The following is a 19967-nucleotide window of genomic DNA, read 5'->3' as shown; positions in this document are numbered from 1 at the left end:
CCCAAAACTCAGGAGGGTTTAACAGTTTTTTTTTTTTTTTTTACAGCACCAAAACTCCAAACAAAAACACAACTTGAAGGGATAAAAATAGAAGAACTTTTGAAAAAGGCAAGTTAGACAGAGACACAGGTTGAGCATGCAATGGGTATTAAAAAAATTGGGTAAATACAATACATAAAATAGAACAAAAGTAACTCTCTTTACACAGCAAGACAGTCAATCTATCATTATCACCTCAGAAATTAACAGTAGAAACTACTTTGTTCTTGCAGAGCATGTCTCACCAAGTGCAAGTGTACAGCAAAGTCAATTCAAAGTGAACTTTATTGTCATCTCAACCATATTCAAGTATACAGATAGACAAAATTGTGAAGCTCAGGGACCACAGAGTAATAACTCTCAAGGCAAGACACAACACAAAACACTGAATATAAAATAATATCAGCATAAAACAATAAATAAAGATAAATACAGGAAACACAAAGCTCTGAGTTAAAATAAGACGATAATAATAAAATACAAAAACACAAATACTGCAAGAAAACCCTGAGCAGGTAAGATAATTTTGTAATACAAATCCAAATTATCCTCAGCACATGGACAGAGGTAAACCAAAAGAAAGTGTCAGAATGTCATTGACAAGGGTAGTTAAGTCTTTTTGAACAAATATGTTTTAAGTCAAATAAAAGAAGGAATCAAGCTGATCTAAACAATTTATACTCACAATATCTTTATAGTGCAAAATAAAAAATAAGAATTGAAAAAGAAATAAACATTTACTGCACACAGTATTAAAAAGATGGAATTTTTGAAAATGTATATTGTATATACTATACACTTTTTTTTTTTCAAAAACACAATTGACAATAAAAATACTCAAAGTGCTACTCTTCCCAAGGTTCACTGATACTTCACTGAACAAAAGCAAGCAAGCTTAAGTAGATTTTAATATTACACTTCAAAACATCTTTATGGATATGAAGAAAAATTACGTAAAGAGAAACAAAAATAAATGTCCAACTCTGTTCACTGAATACTGCCACAGCAGAGGTTGTCAATCCAAGCTCTACAATAAAGCCTACTAAAGAAAGCTTTCATATGTGACACAGTGCTGATGTTCAAAATCATCTTTCTATAGATGTCAATATTGGTGGACAGTATTTTAAAAAGATATTGTATGAAGTAACATTATTTGTATGAAAAAAAACATATCCCTTTCCATTGCTTTCTAACTTTGAAAAAATATAGTATTTCAACATGGATCAAAAGATGTAAAAATAATGCTTAATGTTGCCTACTTGCAAGTGTATATATACACTAAAAGGTGTTCCTTTTTTTATTCTTGGTTTTCCTTTTGGTGCCCTAAGCATGTGTGTGTTTTTTTTTTTTTTGATTAATTGTTATTCTAGGCCTACTTTATTATAATTGTCATCAGCGTTTGAAGTGGAGCAAATGTCTGCTCTCTGTGCTATCAGCTTCTTCAACTAATGCAGGGGTATTGTCGGTGAAGGAATTGTCCTCTTCAAAGTCCAAAGATGCAAGGGTGAGGGAATGGTCCTCTTCAAAGACACACAATTAAAGTTAAAAATAATTTCAAATAATTGGGTGGGTGAGTTGGGATTACCACAAATTATTCTTCTTCTGTGTCACCTTCAATTATTTCCCACTTCTATGTGGGATCAATATGCTTGATCAGCCTTCTCCATACAGCTAGGTCCTGCACCTTATCACCAGTCAAACCCCTTTCCTTCAAATCTTTTAATTTATCCATTTACTTCCACTGCAGCCTCTCTCACAACATCCTCCCCTGGCCTTTCATTCTCATCACTCTTTTGCCCACATATTACACGAGGAGTACTATTAATAAAGTTAAAAACACAGATATATTATATATATATATATATAAAGCATATTGATATTTTGTACATATTTTTATTGTATTAGGTTTATATGTGTTTATTTGCTTTACTTTTCACACTGAGCACAAGAAGACAGGCCTAATTCCAATTCCTTCAAGTATAGGACTACTGCAAGAGCAGATCAACATTCTCCAGTTAAAGATTTTAGAGCCAGATGACATGCATCAAAATGAAGAGATCGCCTAGGTGATGTAAGGTATAGAACAAATGCAGACTAGCACTAAACAGGACCTCCAAAAGACTTTTAAAGAACATCAAGGTCCTTGTTACTCTGGTCCTGAAAAAACGCTCATAGTAAAAAAAAAAATTACATTTCAAAGAGAAGAAGCTCAAAGGAAAGCAAAAATGCTAATATTTTTGAATGATCAATGGAAGATCCAAACTCTGAGTTATCAGAGGTAAGAGAAGAGCACAAGACAAATATTACACAAAGCCAATTGTCTACACTGATTGATACCCTTTAAAAAGGGAAGGATGATATGATACCCGTTAATGTAGTAATTTGAGATCACATCACACCATCTTCGGATTTGATACACAGTAGATGCATGTGAAGCAGTGACAGATGACATTGCCAAAATTGCATATAAGAGGCAGGCCCACATCATTGGCGAGTTTAATGCTGAAAGAGAAAACAGTTGTCTTCGTCAGCTACTATGTCACAAATATGCTTGTTCCATTTATGGATCTACAGTCTCATGAGTAAGTAAAATGTTCATCAACTACTCTAATAACAATTCCATTACCTCATGAATGGCAGCCAAAATGTGCAGATACTGCAGCAGAGTTGGCAATAAAGGAAGCCGAGTTTGAGGTTATGCTGGAAGTAAAGAGACAGACAGAAAGAATATGGCAATTAGAAAAACAACAGAGAAGGGTCCAAAGACTTGCAAGTGTGAACTGGAGTAACTGCAAGCAGAGAAAAGTTTGAGAACATGACATGCTAGGCTGGAAGTTTATAACCAAGAGGCAGCACGGAAGGCTAGCATCCTGCTGATTCACTGCAGCATACCGAAACACAGACTTCTTCAGCTAGAAATTTGTTCTCCAATGAATTGACAGCTCCTCGGGAGAACATAAATTTGTCCAGGCCTTACAAAACAGCATACCTCTGAAAAGACTTCCAGTGCTTGAGCCATCTGTTTTCTGTGGAGATCCACTTAATTTTATTGAGTGGAAAGCTTCCTTTGTGTCGCTCATTAACTTGAAGGATATTTCTTCAGCTCACAAGTTTTACTATCTTAAGAAACATACAGCTTGTCTGGCATGTAAGATCTTTGATGGGATCCTTTACAGAAGTGATGATGAGGCACTCCAGGATGCTTGGAACAAACTAAACCACAGTTATGAACTTCCATTTGTCATTCAGAGGGCATTTAAAGAAAAATGGGCAAACTGGCCAAAGAACCAACCAAAACATGCTACTAGACTAATAAGTTATTCCAATTTTCTAAATGTGTGCCAGGATGTGATGCCTCATATTGAGGGCCTTCAGATATGGAATGACTGTGGGGGGGAAAAATGTAAAAGCTTTTGGAGGAGTAATGGAAATTTGTACAGGGAAAGAAACTGTTATGGATGTTTGACACCTGGCCATAACATAAACAAATACTGTCATTGCCACTTCAGTGTCCTCTTTAAGAAAAGGCATCCAAAACATTATGATAACTATGTGAAAAAGGCAAGAACATCAACCTCAGAAACCTCTATCAAAGTTAAAGAAATGAAACAATAACAGCAGAGGCATTCAATAAGGCAGAAGGAAGACATTCTGTAATTACCTCCATGGTTGTTCCACTATGGGCTGTCATCATGAAGTCGCTCCGATATTGAGACACAAAGTGACAATACATTCATATAAAAAGGCATATGTGATAGACTGGAACCGGATAAATATCCAGCAAAAATGAAACTGACTGCAATGATTGGAAGACATAAAAGTTGTAAAGAGCTGAAGAATCTTACAGGCAGGGCTGTGAAGTCAGAATTGTTAGCAATTATTACTGGGTTACTGGATTTGGAGGTAAAATTGCACTGGCTCCCAACTAAATGTAAATTGTAATATGTTGTGTTAAAATTTCCAGTTTCACATATACTGAGTAGGCCTGTCATATCGCCCCCAAAAAAACACAAAAAAAAAGGAATACAGTAATCCCTCCTCGATCGCGGGGGTTGCGTTCCAGACCCCCCCGCGATAGGTGAAAATCCGCGAAGTAGAAACCATATGTTTCTATGGTTATTTTATATATTTTAAGCCCTTATAAACTCTCCCACACTGTTTATAAATATTCCCCGCAGAGTTATACAGCATAATCCTAAAAAGGAAGATGTTAACGATTGCCGAAAAGGTAAACGTTTTGGATTTGTTGAAGGCTACGATTCTTTTTATTTAAAAAGTAGGAAAGGAATATAAGATCTAAGGCCGCAGTGTCCTTTTAACCAGGGTGCAAAACGAGTTGTAAATGGATGTAATAAGGCAGTAGTCTGGATGGAATCTGCTTTAGAGATTTGGATTGAAGACTGCCGGTTAGAAGAACAACGGCGGTGCTACACAGTCGCCTGAAGAGGCTCCTTTAGAAGGGCTGTAACGCTCTCCTTTGTTGTGCAGTAAAATTAAACTCATCGTTATCGGACAAGTCGTTGTGTCATTGTTGGTGAGTAACCATAATTAATTTTCTACTTACAGTACTTAGTACGTGTACGTACATTTAGTGTCACTGTACACACATTTACTGTATACTATTTTTCTTGCATTGTACTTATTTATTGCTGGTAGCCTGTCTATCGTAATGGCTGTAACGTATGTGATATCGGAGACACTCGATATCTTTAAAATAATATTTAGGTCTTACTGTATATAAACTGTGTTTACATACATAATTTCAATTAATCTTACCTAATATCTAAGAGAATACAAAGGCTGTATAACTGTGCAGGAAATGTTTATAAGAGTGTGGGAGAGTTTATAAGGGCTTAAAATATATAAAAATAACCATACAAACATATGGTTTCTACTTTGCGGATTTTCACCTATCGCGGGGAGGTCTGGAACGCAACCCCCGCGATCGAGCAGGGATTACTGTATATATTTTTTTCTTTTGGTGCATAATTCAGTGTGCAGATTGATAAATTTGTATGCTGAATGCCAGGCGAATGCTGAAAGTAGGAGCCAGTGGTCAATGAATACCAGACAAGATAAAACTAGATGAGGTCTTTCTTTCTCTTTTACAGATGCAGTAAAACTGTAATAAAGGTAACCTGAACGCTTAATTATGATTTGGCATTGCACGTCAAGCCAGCAGCCATGTCAAATGGAAACGCCACCTGTTGGTGGAGGTAGCTAAATGTGCATTAGTGACATTGAGGAGGAACATTATTGTGAAGATTCTACTGTAGAAAGTTGATTCTGTTAATCTGGAGATAGATTTATTTTTCCCCAAGGCCTCTTATCATTATCTCTTACCAAAAAAAATCATCTCCAGATTAATAGAATCAACTTTCTAGAATTTCCTTACCTGGATTATTGATCATGCATTGAGACATTATAGTGAAGATTTTAAATCTTTATAATAATAAAAGGAAAATCAGAATCATGACCATTAATTTTCATTTGTGTGAAATAAAATGTCTTATCATTAAACAAGTCATGTTTAGGAGTGAATCAGGACAGGATAAGAAATACGAATTTCAGGGTTCAGATGTGATTTCACAGACTGGTCTGTTAATCAGAAAGCAGAGCAGTGAGATAGACAAAACTGTCTCAAACTGCACTGTGAAGTGGTGTGGCTGTAAGTTTGACTCTAAATAAGACTTTTTTCAAATACATTCTAAATATATTCTAATAATGATGTTCAATTTGACAGCCCTACTGTTAATTTAATTAAGCTATCTTTTCTTCTACATAAAAAATGGCATCTCTACAGCCTTTAAACCTAAACATTTAATAGGCTGTGGTATTAAAAAGAAGCCTGATGATTCATGTTGTCAGTGATGAAATGCCTTGTATTTTGTATGTTGTGTGTTTTCAATCAACAAAGCAACATACTAGTCTAATTACAAATTTAGGAGTCAGCCAGTGGCAACATAAATTGGGATGTTGCAGTCAAAGTTGAAGGTTTGTGTACCAACTCCATAGAACTGATCAGACGTTATAACTCCCAAGTCAGTACTGAGCTTCAACCTGCATATACTGAAGACTGCATAACACTAATCCATTCCTACACATTAAACAGCACAAACGTGGAATCATCTGTTAGCAATTGCAAATAAGATTTCACCACTGCAAGACTGAGGAATTGGGCCTCTGAAAAGACTACAACTGCTTAAGAGTACTGACGCTCACCAAAGTAATTGTGGATGGAAAATTGAGAGCCTTGTGCTGTGTGCACTGAGTTAGGGTGCAGTATTGTAGAGTCCTCATCACTACAGATGGATTCACAGAACAATATTAGTCTGTTTCGTTGTGTGACAGTCAAAGAGCTCCAACTGGTGACACCTGCAGATGTGATTTGCATTTTGGAGTCAGATTTCAAACACAGTAGGAAGTCTCCCAAAATGACATCTATTTTCAAGGAAAACAGAGAGGGTATTAGGAAAAACAGCCTTAACCACTTCTGAAATGCAACTTACTATTCAAAGAAGAGAACAAGTTTTTGCAATTGCTCAAGCTTGATCACCTTAAAGGGAAATTACAAAAGAGTGACAAGTACAAGGAACACTATGTGAAATTCATGGAAGAAGTCATAGAAAATGGTAATTTAAAGGATGTTACAGAAGAGGGCAATGAAGGAGAAACTTGGTATATTCCTCATTATGGCATTTATTTCCTTAAGAAGCCAGACAAATTGTGTGTTGTCTTAGATTTCTCCAACCAAATATAAAAGAACTGGTCTCAGTGACCATCTCCTCATGGAGTCTGATCTAATGAACAACTTGTTTAGAGCCCCTACCAAATTCATTAGCACTCTGTCACTCTTACATGTAACACAGAGAAAACGTTTAATCAATTTCATGTATGCGCATCAGACAGGTATAATTTATGCTTCTTTTGGGGAAGAAATGACATGCAAACAAATCCTGAAAAGTTTCAAATTAAAGTATTGTTTGGATCTGCTTCTTAATTATCCTGGATAGGCAAACCATAAACTCAGACATTTAGCAAAACTTGTGTCCTGTCTAGACTTCCAGTTTATCTTGAGGGATTTTTATGTAGATGACAGAAATACAAGTGTAAACATTAAATAAAAGGGCATTAAGCATGGCAAAGAGACTAGAAACTTTGTTTTTCTGGCTGCACAAGATTGAAACAAACACTAGAACTGTCCTAGAGTGCCACCCTAAGAAATGGCAATTGATATGAAAAATCATAATCTTGCATTTGATGATATGCCAAAGGAAAAAGCCTTAGGAATTTAGTGGCATATTGAATCAGACTGTTGTAAATTTAGTATCAACCACAAAGGTCAGCCAGCAAGTCATCAGGAAATTCTATTTACCATTCCCTCTTTGTAGGATCCTTTAAGGTTTGCAGCTCCTTTCCTGTTTAACAGCAAAATCGCTTTCAAGGATATGTGAAGACAGGACAAAAGCTAAGATGACTCTCTGTCTGATGAGCTTTGGCCACTATGTGAGCACTGCAAAAATGATTGAATCAATCCAGATAATAAAAAAAACTACCCCATGGTTATGAACCTGCCAGCTTTGGAAAAATTATGCAAACTAGGAGTAGTCATTTTTCAGGTGCTGGCATCTGTGTATATAAATAGTGCTTGTGACAAGACCAGCTAGGAACAGGGTGCAATGAACATATCTCTCCTACAACATTTACAACTATTCCCAAGTAATGGTGAATGACTGCAGTGATCTCATTTGAGATCAAAAATCTTCTGTAGAGCAAATTGAGCATACTGATGTTTAAGAGTATTTCTGAACTGACTAAATTGTAGTTTTGGGATATGTTAATAGTAAGGCCACAGATTACACATATTTGTAGCAAACAAAATGCAGAAGATTCAGCTCAGTACAATTTCTCAACATTTCAGATGTGTACCAAATTGTGAAAACCCTGCCATACATGCTTCTAGAGGCCTTACTGTTTTAGTGAACTACTTTCATCACAATGGTTGATAGGACCCAGTTTCTGTGGGAAAGAGAATTGTGTTCTTCGTCAAATTTGATTCCAGAGCTGTCTACTGGAGATCCTGAGGTAAGAGCATCATAACTGTTAACCACAATAGGCATCGAGCCTTAAAGACTGCCTGATCAACTTTTCTTCTGGTCTTATGACATTCAAGCTGCTGCATATATTCTTAGAACCACCCAAAATATCTAATTTGATAGTACTACCACAGTAAAAAATGGAAAATGCAAAAGCATTTTATAACCAAAACTCTACAGAAATAAGTTAATGGAGTTAAATACTATTCCATAATGGGGGGTTTTCTCTTGGTGCCAATATAGCCAATGATGGTGTTCTCATGCTGTGTGTGTGTCTGTGTATATATTTAGTGTAGATCTTCTACTTTTTACTGAAACATCTCACATTTCTGCCCAAGTATTACCATGTCACAAATTTGATTATTTCTTAGTGTCATAAATAGAATAAGCATTAAGGTAAAGGCCTCACAATTAATTACATTATATCAAAAGGATTCTGGAGTCCATCCATTAGCTGAATAGTAGCACATCATGTTCATCACTGCATTACCTATAGGAAGCACAGGAGAACCACAGAGGAGTGAAGAATGGTCAACTTATTTCCAAAGAGAGTGGATCCATTACCGCTATTCACGTATTGGGGAATGGATAGTTGTGGCCCATTTTTACCAAATAAGGTATTAAAGTAAATAAAAGGCAAGGTCTTTATTTCTATTCTTGCATCATTCATATGTAAGGCCTGGATGACATGACAACACAAGCTTTTATCAATGGCCCCCACGGTTTCATTGCTATATGTGGTGTAGTTTGTCAAGTAAGGTCTGATCAAGGACACAACATCCTAGGAACAAGGAAATGAGATAAAATAGTTATCTAGTTCTAATGGAAGGCGATGACTTGCCTAGAGGCAAATGAATAGGTCATGGGAAATGGCAATATTCATAAATCATCAAGTTTCTGAAAATCACCATTCAGCTGGGGTCACTACATGGTGTTTGCTGTTATGTGGTATGATGTTAGAAACACATATTATATGTTATATAAACCTTGATATGGTTTTTATATTAGTAAGGGACAGTGCTACATGAAGTGAGTATAGATTGCATGCAGACATATCGGTAAATAAGGGCAGCACAGGATCACAAAATCTTTTTTTCATTTTTATGAGATTGTTTTTCTTTTATTCTGTTCGTCTCCATTGCTTTTACAATAAAAAAGATTTCCACTTTTTTCTTTTAAATATGGACAAATTTACTGTAATAATCCTATCATGGTGCCCGATATAAACTAAAGGACAAAGCACTCAATGACAGTTCAGAGTAATTTATCACTGCTTTAAACTCATTACAAGGATATGTCCAAATGTACTTGGGATGGGTTTATAAAACAAGGGGCATATAGTTTAAGAATATATCATCTTATTTATAAGCTTAGCTTCTTACAGTTCAGAAAAGGTTGTGTTTTTCTGTTTTATTCTGTGTATTATTGTTTTTACAATGGAAAAAAAAAAAAAGTTCAGTCAAGTTTTGCACAGGTCTTCACAATTTTAGATTTTAACAGTGTCATTCATAACATACATAACAGAAAGAAAAAAACAGTGCAGCCAGTATGGCTCCTGAAAGCTGTAGCATTCACCAAACTAATGATAGTCATTATATTTCTTTTAGAAAATGCTTTAATTCAGGTCCAAACAAATAAATGAGTTTGGGCAAAAAAAAAAAAAAAAAATTCAATTTCAACTAGTTGAATCAGAAAATAGACATCAAAGAAGCTGCAATGCTGTGAAAGCAAGCGTCATCATACTGTATACCAGTTGCTTTATTACTGCAATCTTTCATAACTTAACTTTTACTTCAGAAATACTTTTAAGAATACAAAGTCTAATCAGTTTGAGAGGTTAAATACTGAAATCCTGGATTCAGGCTGTTACCATCTAAATGATGTGAAGTCATAAATCTTTTCAAAGGCAACAAATACTGTATGAAAATATCATGCCCACAAAAAAACTGAGAAGCATACTGAGCTGATGTGACAATCACAACACAAAATGGCACTCAAATCTTTTTAATACTTATATGTAAGCAAACAAAATGGAAGTGTGAATAAGAGACAAGAAAAAACAAGCATATGGTGGAACTATTTAAGAAATACAGTATGATGTTAGAGGAGACATATAACATGAATTAAAGCAGGGTTCAGTGATATGCTTACATTTATTCCAGCAGCCAAACCACATAAGCTACATAGGTCATCCACATGAACTTAAGTATGGTCGGGCCCAACCAGATGGGAGACCACCTAGGAAAACTTGGGTTGCTGTTGAACGAGCTGTCAGTGAGGCGTGCAGCAGGCACTTACCCTTTGGTCTGGGTTGTGGTTCACAGTGCCCCAGGGCAGTGATGGGGACACTGCATGTAAAAATGGCGTAATCCTTCGCATGATACATTAAACCGAGGTCCTGATTCTCTGTGGTCATAAAGATCCCTTGGCCCTCCTTTTTAAAGAGTAAGGTTTATCATCATACCCAAGCAACATTGCTCACCATGGGCCAGTAATTCTCACCCCTTAAATCATTCCCTGTCTCTAACTTGTTCTTTTTCTCTCTCTCACCACCACCTAAAAGCTAATGTGCGGTGAGTGTCATACTGGCACAAAAATGACTGAGGTTGCATCATCCAGGTGGATGCTACACATTAGTGGTGGTTGAAGAGACTCCCCACTCACTGAATCACTTTGAGCAGTGAGAAAGGCACTATATAAAAGAATTACTATAATAATTATACCGAATTCTGGGCATTGATTTTAACATTACCCTTTACCTGAGCCTAACTACTAACGGAAGAAGTTCCAAAGGTTTATGGAGGGCTGATTCTCTGAAATTTATGTTTGTGCAAGTTTTCACCATCACACATTGCTGTGTGTGCCCATTTTTTTATTGTATTATTTGAGAGATCAGAGTAGTAAGAGATGTATTTATAGAGATATTTCAACAGCAAAATGTACACATCTGTTCAAGCTAAAGGGCTTGGCACGCTCTTGTGATTGCATCACACAATAACATGTTGATTACCTTCCGTCAAAATAATTAAAAAAAAAAAAAACTACAGCAACATATGAGAATACTGTATTGGATGCATTTAATAGATTTTCCACACAAATACATCAATTAGTTTTTAATCTTACTCCTTAAAGGATGTAGGGGCATAATAAGACATACATATCAGCACCAACCACTTCAAATTCAGGAAATGCAAAAACATTTTACACAGTCTTTAAACTTTATGTAAATAGCATTATACATGAAAATAAGCAGTTATATGCAGTACCTTCTAAGCAGCACATTTTCCATGAAGTGATTAGAGTTAGTATTGATATGACGGGGCAGAATAAATAGAAAATGTATACAGACAAACATTTACAAAGATATTAGGGAATTTTTAGAATTAAAAATGCCCTTTTCAGTTCATTTCAGTTAAACACACAGAGAACTAGTTAACAGCAAAAATAAACTATATGCACAATACAGCTCACTTCTTACTGGACAAGTTCAGACTGCAGTATCCATGTGATAATTGCTACAATGTGAATGAATGTGTTTGTGCATTTTCTAAACCAAGTTTGGGATTGTGAGGGTGCTGGTTGTTTTCATCAAACAACCAGTGAAATATAAAACAGATACAATGCAAGGTCAAGTAGCCAGTAAGCCAAACGATTGCATAAAAAATTATATTACTGCTACCTGAAGATTTAATTTTAGCGGCCACCAATGCCCAGAATGCAGAGTTTTGTTTGCAAACTTTATTTTATACATTTGTATTTGACCATTACGTGTGCATTAACCCAGCTACCAGACTATAAACACTGCAGCTTCAGCCAAATGTTTGCAAAATTTACATATTTTTTCATGTTTAAATTGAGTAAACATGAGCATGCTCAACAAGACTGCCAAAAAATAAAAATGTCTAAAACATAAAACTGATAATTCAGACTGTAAATATATATGAAAATCAAGATTTATGTAAGAAGTTACCATTTCTGTACTAGAAGTGATGCATAATACAAAATACTTAAAAGCCGCATGAATAAACTGCTAACAGAATGTTTTAATGCTTTTCAAAAAAAAAAAATCAACCACCAACAACAAAATATGACATTGTTCTTTATTACTTTTACTAGTGCATAATTTAAAGATGTATACATTCATTCCTTAAGAACAATGCAAAGCAGCACCAGTTTATATAGTCACTGCATAAAAATAACTTTAACTAGACCTAAAAAAAAAGTAAAAGAAAATTTTCACTCACTCAATTACCTAAATGTCCTAAAAGAACCACATACATGCTCTAAATGTTCAAATTAAAAAAAAAATCGGAATGTATCAATATTTTGAAGCACTTCTTATATTTGAAATCATTACATTAATTCTATTTACAAAACCAAAATCAGCCTTTTTCTTTATATAAAAACAACAAAAAACAAACATGAAATTGCCAAATGTTTCTGGATTTCAGTACAAGAATAAGTAGTAGCTTATAACTAAGTAACTAGAGCTGTTTTTATTACTCTCTACCATGCACATGCTTAAAAACTGCTGAAAAGCAAACTTTGTTTATGGAGAAACTAACATTTAAAGGATATATTGTATTATCAAAAACCTGGAATTACTGAAACATGGGTACAGGTATGCACTCATTAGAATCAACAATAATAAGCACAGAGAAGCATTATCTACGGAAAGTCAAGAAACTGATTGCCACATCATGCCACTGAAATCGGGATAACCTTAAATTTACATATTATTTTAAATCTGACATTGTAATTTAAAATGTTGAAGTTTTACCATAAAATTAAATAATCTATTTATATCTACTCAACGGCAGTACAAAAGTGCTTCTTAATGAACAAGTGTATTTTTGCACCACTGAATATATATGATTAATTATGCAAACAAACAGTATTACTCGCATTACACATTTACTTTATAAAGGTGAATCAGAAAATTAAATGCCAATAGCAAGCACATTTTTCTGCTATTTCTGTAATATTAGATTTTAAACAGAAAAATTAAGACATTTTATCAGCAAGGTAAAAATTAATAGAATATCATATAGTAGGTTGGATGATGACTGACTGACTGACAAACTAATCTAAAGAAGGTAATCTGAAAAATTACTTTAGTTAAACTTTGTGTAATAACATTTATTTTTGCTTAAACTTTATCAAGATGCAATCATATCTAACATATGGTTCTACGGAATAAAAGGTTAAATAGAGTATGCTTTTCTGTAAATTCATATTTGTATCTTGCCAGGACTAACAGCATATGTGTATGAACAGTTTTTAAGGTAGCTAAAATGACTTCAAAGGAATGTTATCAGATAGGCTTAAGTATCAGACACACAAACATGCTGTTTTGCATAGAACAGATAACTAAAACGCTAATTAAGTACTCTACTGCTTTGATCAAATTTTGTAAATTATGCAAAATGCCTGTTGCCAATGTATTTCCACTGTAAATGCAAATTCATGAAATTAACTGATAAAAATAAAACCAATTCAAAATTTAAAAAAAAAATAATCAACCTGATTTCACCAAATGCAAGGATACATTTTAATTGCTTAGTTCAATAAACAGTTTTTCTTTGTTTGCATTTATGGTACTTTATCATTTTACAATAGAATGCAAACTATGTAGTCTAGGGCTGCAAGAAATAATCATCATTATTGATAATAATTATTAAAAACATTGGCAACAATCACTTTCATTGATTAGTCAATTATGTCATTAGCCGAGTAGTTCTGCCACACAATTGCGTCACTACTTCATTCAGTTGTGAACACATTTGTAAAAAGACACACAATACAGAAACACCAGAAAAGACAGAGCGACCTAAGACTTCCAGAGTTTGTAAGAACTTTACTCTGAACACAGGAAAAAAAAGGTTGCAAGTTGCAGAATGTGTAGGTCTGACCTCGTATGGCACAAGAACACAACAGAGATGCACAAACATTTACACTGTGTGGAGGAGTAAGACTCGCCATCATAGATGTAAGTCGAATGTTGCTTCAGTGTTATGTGATTACAGATATATGAACGGAATGTTTGATAATCTAGGCATAATGACATGACTTTTGGCTTGAAGTGAGAAATAATTCAAATCATAGTCTAGCTCCCTACATTGCGAATAAAACACTAAACATTCAGATTTTTACTTGCCTTTTTTTTTTTACCTATTTATTTTTGAACATGCCCACAATGACAAATTATAATGCTCAACTACACGCTTGCATTCACGTCTAACATTAGCATGTGTTTCTTTACAAAAAAAGGTTGCAAAGAACCGATAAGTCCCTGTCTGAGCAGAAGATTTTTTTTCAGTCTCGTATGCAAAGGAAATCAAAATCTTACTAACAGTGCAGAGGTGAATCTCATAGCACATCAACTGCAACCTAAAGGCATATCGTTTATTCTGTGTCAAAAGGCAGGAACAGGGTGAAAAAGCATAAGTTCCAGACTAGCTGGCAGTTGGACTTTAACTGGCTTTTATACAATCTGGAGTAAGACGCTATAATGTGCAAGTACTGCTGAAGCAAGCCTAGTGTACCCGGTAAAACAGATTTTGTGGCAGGATCAAACTTTTAAAATGTTAAAATCTAACGGTACACTTCTAACAGTAAATGACATGCGGCAGGCAAATGTACCAAAGAATCTGCAAAGGTAAAATGTTTCCAGAAACAAAAAAGACAAATAATGATCCAAAAAGATATTGTATGACCTTTCCCATGCTCCCAACCAACCTTTAAATTAAAATAAACTTGGCATATTACATAGTAAAAGAATGGCAGAGTTTCAAACAAATTAAACCACTTGCTTGGCTGCAAAAGAAAAATAGTCTGGACATTTCCTCAACATAACTAATTTCAAACATTACATAAAAAAATTAATAATAATAAAAAAATCATGACGGTGCAACAGATGTGATGGGATTTTGTTGTGGTCAGATATTTACATGATGCTTTGCCAGAAGCTGAAAGAAAAAAAGTAACATCAAAATTATACATGTAAGTTATTAAGTGTCTGTTTAGTGCGATTCTGAATAAATAAGCCAAATTGTGAGTTTGGTGAATTTATCGAAAACTGTTGTTTTTAAGGAAATATTGTGTGAGCTTTTTAATTGCACTTCTACAGCCAGAAGTGCAACTAAGTGTTTTATTTCTATTTACTATTTATTTTCAATGTATTATATACATTTTGTACAAAAACCTATATATTGTTTAAAATACCTTCAAAAATTTCATTTAAAAATACATGTTAGAAATTTTTATTCCCATCTTTTTATTTGGTGAAAAGTTCCATTTTGATGCTCCTTGGTTTAAATTTGAAATTAACTTTAACAATCCAACTAATTAATTAATTAATAAAATAATCAACAAATTGACTATCAAAATAATCATTAGTTGCAGCTCTAATGTAGTCAAAAGTATGTTTATCTCTGTAAATCCCTTAAAGTAAGCATATTTATATCCTGCCAAACAATACAACTCTTCTCACTTGCATTTTATCCTTTATCGGTAAATATTCTCTAAATTGATTCTTCTGCAAAGACTCAACTGACAGTTTGTACGATACCTCCATTTCACCTACTCTAGTCTACGTTTAAGTGCAACTTTATTATGTACATTCAAGATGTAATGTACTGTAACCTATTTGTTTTTTCAGCTTTAAAAATGTATTATTTAGTTTATTAATCATCTTATTATATATTGTGCTATGACAGGAACCACAATGATTGCTTGACTGATAACAAAATTAGGGTTTCAAAATTAATCACAATATTATTTTTAAAATGATTTTACCCACTGTGGTATGGTCTGTTGGTTGTGGCCATTCGAAATAAATAAGAGTACAGTACTAGATTCACTGTATCATATTTAAGCATGTTATAAACTATGGTGACACTCAGGTACAACTGTTTTCTCCAAAGGCAAACTGTGCTTTCTGAAAATGTATTTCAAAAAAATAAAGGCATTTTCAAATTTAAAATAAAAACACACACACACACATACAACAGTTCAAATATGCGTAAACAATGGTGCTAATTAAAATTGATAAAGGACTGATTTGTCATAGGATTGAATTTGATCCCAAAACATTTTCAGCCTTAATTAACTACATTCACTTTTAAACAGCGTGATGGTTTGAGTGTGCTTGGTATGGAGTCTCTCTTTCTCTCTCTCGCTGCAATATAAACTTCCAATGTGTAATCGAAATAATTAGGAGTCAAAAACCTACTTGTTTTTTAAAACAAAAACTGGTTCTCTTGATACTAAAGAAGTAACCTAAGACAACATATTGGTAAAGTGATGGTTTGGAAGTATTCAAGTTTCCAAAGAGATTATGCTTATGCAATACACGTATTGAGTAAATAATTAAAAATTATTATGGAAATATAACCAAATATATATTCAGCTTTCTGAAACATAATGGCAGAGTTCAGAGAGTTCTTGTCACATTATATTTTCTGGTCCACCTCTGATAAAGGCTTCTTTCAAAACACACAACCAATTAATAATCATAATCAATTAACGTCTTATTATAAAATCTGATGAATATTAATTTTATCAATGAAGAAAAAAAAATAGTATAAGCTGTTAATATATGAAAATTATTCTTAGAATCATGAGATAAAAAAATATACAGACATCAATTAGAAAAGCATGCCTATTGCAATGACAGTTCTGCTGAATTAGAAACTGTGCAAGAATGAAAAACTGAAAACTTAGTATGAACACTAAGATAAATTTACCATTTGTCAAAATACTGTTTCTTTGATTGGTAAAATGGGGGAAGTAGCTAAAAGTCTTCCAACTGTAGAAAGACAGAATTGTTTCAGCTATTTCAGTTACTAAGTCACATTCTCTGAACCACATGACCATTCACATGGGATTCTTGTGCACAGGAAACTCTATACATTCCACTATAGTTAAACTAGGGCAAGGATAGAGATTCAAACAGCTTTTCCATTCAGAAAACATTACCCAAAAAAAAAAAAAGGTTTTTTGGTACAAAGTATAAAAAAGAAAAAAAAAACTACCAGACTGCATTCTAAAGGAAGAAAAAAATACGTACATCCAACTTTTATTATGCAGATTTCTATAAACCGAGTACTGCAACATTAAATGTGCTAAGTGAGCAGGGTTGAATTAATAAAATTGTAATTAATAGTCTAATGTCTTAGCCACTAGACTCTGCTGCCTTAGAATCAAGCACAATCACGTTGGCATTATTTAAATAAAATATGAAGTCAAAATGTAACCATCAAATAAAAATACTGCAATCAATATGAAATACTGTAGAATGGTTGGACAAAATGAAAAACCTTTTACACCTATTAACAACTGGAAAATGAGCAGTCCCTGTTCCCAGAAAATTAGAAAGCCTGCAACATCATTTTTTGTTGCTCCAGCAGCTGCTTACTTTCCATGTCAACTGCAACCATGTTTCCATGGAGACACATATACAAGAAATTTCTTCTATGCAGCCAAGGACCAGATGGCAATGAACTCTAAAAGTCACATGGAAAAACTGTACCACTCAAGCTAAAACTGAGGAAGGGTACATTTCACCACATAACTGCCATAAATCAGACCCTTAGACAGCATTTCTACACTAAACCTAACACAGAATAACACCCTGTGGCAGCTTTCTGGAAACAATTGCACATATTATGCACCTTCTCTCCTTTTTGCAGCTATTGCTCTTAAAGTGAAAGATACTTCTTATGTAAACTGTTTTTTTTTCCCTTGTAATATTAATTGATCTCTAATGTCTTTTAAATGTCTACACAAACTAATTAATTAATGAATAAAGATTACCATTATCTAAGTACATTACACATGCAAACACTATCGAAATATAGTATGGTTTAAATTGCTATTCCTTCAACTAACACACATTCCTAAACAATTCCTCACAAAGAAAACCTCATATTGTCAACATTAAACAATGATATAAGCTCAAAAGAAAAATGGGATTCATCTATTAAACTATGAACAATTTCGTTGTAGAATTTCATATTTACTGAGACTCAAATGAAAACTGATAAGTTGACTTAAGTGGAGTGAAATGTGGAGGGAAACGGGTTATCTGTATAACAACTGATTAGCTAGTTACAATTAGTTAAAACTAGCATATATTTTAGGGGAACAAAATACAACAACACATGAAACTTTTTTTTAGCCAAGCGTGTGCTCTGTCCCATTATATATGAAAGATTTCAGAAGCCAGAGTGATTTGTTGCTTTCTTTTTTAGGGGCAGTAGGTTGTTGTATCGTGTTAGCCATTATGAATGTGGAGAAAAGCCAAGCAAAAATGACCCCTTTTATTGGCTAACTAAAAAGATTACAATATGCAAGCTTTCGAGGAAACTCAGGCTCCTTCTTCAAGCAAGGCATTTTGCTTGGCTTTTTTTTAGGGGATAAAGATATTTAAATGTTAATTATATCCTAAGTATATAAAGGCATTTTTGGGAATTCAACTCACCCCATAAATTCTGGGAGAGTTTTACAATATGGTATGTTATTTGCTTTTACAGTTGACCAACCTGTGTCACGTATGTTCTGCTCTAAAATGTCTCCAAACCCAAGGCACAAAAGTTACCATCACTCAGATGAATTAAGGGTTTATTAGTAGTCTTCATTAAAAGTTGGAAATATAACGAGTTCCAATATTTAGGATGTAAAAATATTAAATAAGATGGGAAGAAAGCGTAGTAACTTGATTTTTGGGGGATGCAGGAACTGAAACTCTTGCCAGGGAAGAGGACAGAAGTGAAACATATGCAATAAAGTCATTTAGAATCACAGAATTTAAAATGTGTGGAAAATTAAAAATGGTCCCTAGCAAAGGAAAAAAAAAACAACACAACTGCTTTCTTTTGAGTTTACAATTTCCATAATAGTAATTACTTTGGAAAGTTCAAAAACTAACAAAAATAATTAAAATTCAAAGCTTACCTGACTTCTGTCTTTGTCCACCTTTTTAAAACATTTGTTTAATGACAAATTATGCCTCACAGAATTTTTCCACCCTGTCGGAGCATTAGCAAAGTAGGGAAAATGTTCCAGGATCCAATTATATATATCCTTTACTGGCAGTCTCTTGGAAGGAGAATCCTCAATTGCCATAAAGATTAGGCAGCTGAAAGAATATGGTGGTTTGCAGTTTGGGTTTTGCTTAGCATCATAGGGCAGATCAGAATGAGCAGGGGAGGGTGGAGTATCATCATCAATATCCTGAACAGGGCTAACACTACGCAAGACTGGGTCCCCAAAACTATTGAGCAAATTTTTGCTCTCATGCAGCCAGTTCAAGTTTGTTAACTCTTCATCCTCCATGGCCCCCTTTTCTGATTTGACAGTAGGCAGTGTTAGGTCCAGCTCCTCTACTTCCTCAAGAGTCTTAGTTAGAGAGCTACCTGGATAACATGGTCTTAATCCACTGGAAACACTGATCCCGGAGTTCTCCGGCTTCTTACTGGGAGGCATGACTGGACCCATTTAGACCAAGACTCCTGCATCAAAATAAAACCACAGCAAAGTCAAACAGCAAAATAGTATTCTATAGAACATCACAAGGTATACTTCACAGCATGAAAATTAAACATTAAGTTTAAAGTGTGAAATAATTATATGTTGGTGTCATGCATCACTGCTACTTTGGTGAAGATTCTAACAGTCTTAGAAACAGGTGACAGAGTATCTGAAAATTTATGGGGGAACAGTACCAAAAAGTATCAAGTTGGTTGGTTTTGAAGGTGAGGATCTAAATGGATTGGTTAACTTTTTCCTAAAAACATGAAAGTGCTAAGAGATACTTGAATTTAAAACACA

The 19967-nt window shown here is 34.2% G+C and overlaps 1 protein-coding gene across 6 annotated transcripts in view; it reads right to left on the bottom strand.

Moving 5' to 3' along the window:
* foxn3 (forkhead box N3) overlaps nt 1–19967 on the bottom strand; it is a 218413-nt gene that overhangs the window by 137854 nt on the left and 60592 nt on the right. For all 6 annotated transcript variants that reach the window (XM_039742314.1, XM_039742316.1, XM_039742318.1 and 3 more), the window contains one exon: nt 19092–19648. In XM_039742314.1, coding sequence (XP_039598248.1) covers nt 19092–19634 — 543 coding nt within the window. In that variant the 5' untranslated portion in view covers nt 19635–19648. The remainder of the gene's footprint in view (nt 1–19091; nt 19649–19967) is intronic.

Source organism: Polypterus senegalus, chromosome 18 (genome assembly GCF_016835505.1).
Source record: "Polypterus senegalus isolate Bchr_013 chromosome 18, ASM1683550v1, whole genome shotgun sequence".
Lineage (NCBI taxonomy): Eukaryota > Metazoa > Chordata > Cladistia > Polypteriformes > Polypteridae > Polypterus > Polypterus senegalus.
Note: the sequence above shows the minus strand (reverse complement) of the source record. Positions and strands in the feature narration are given on the sequence as shown.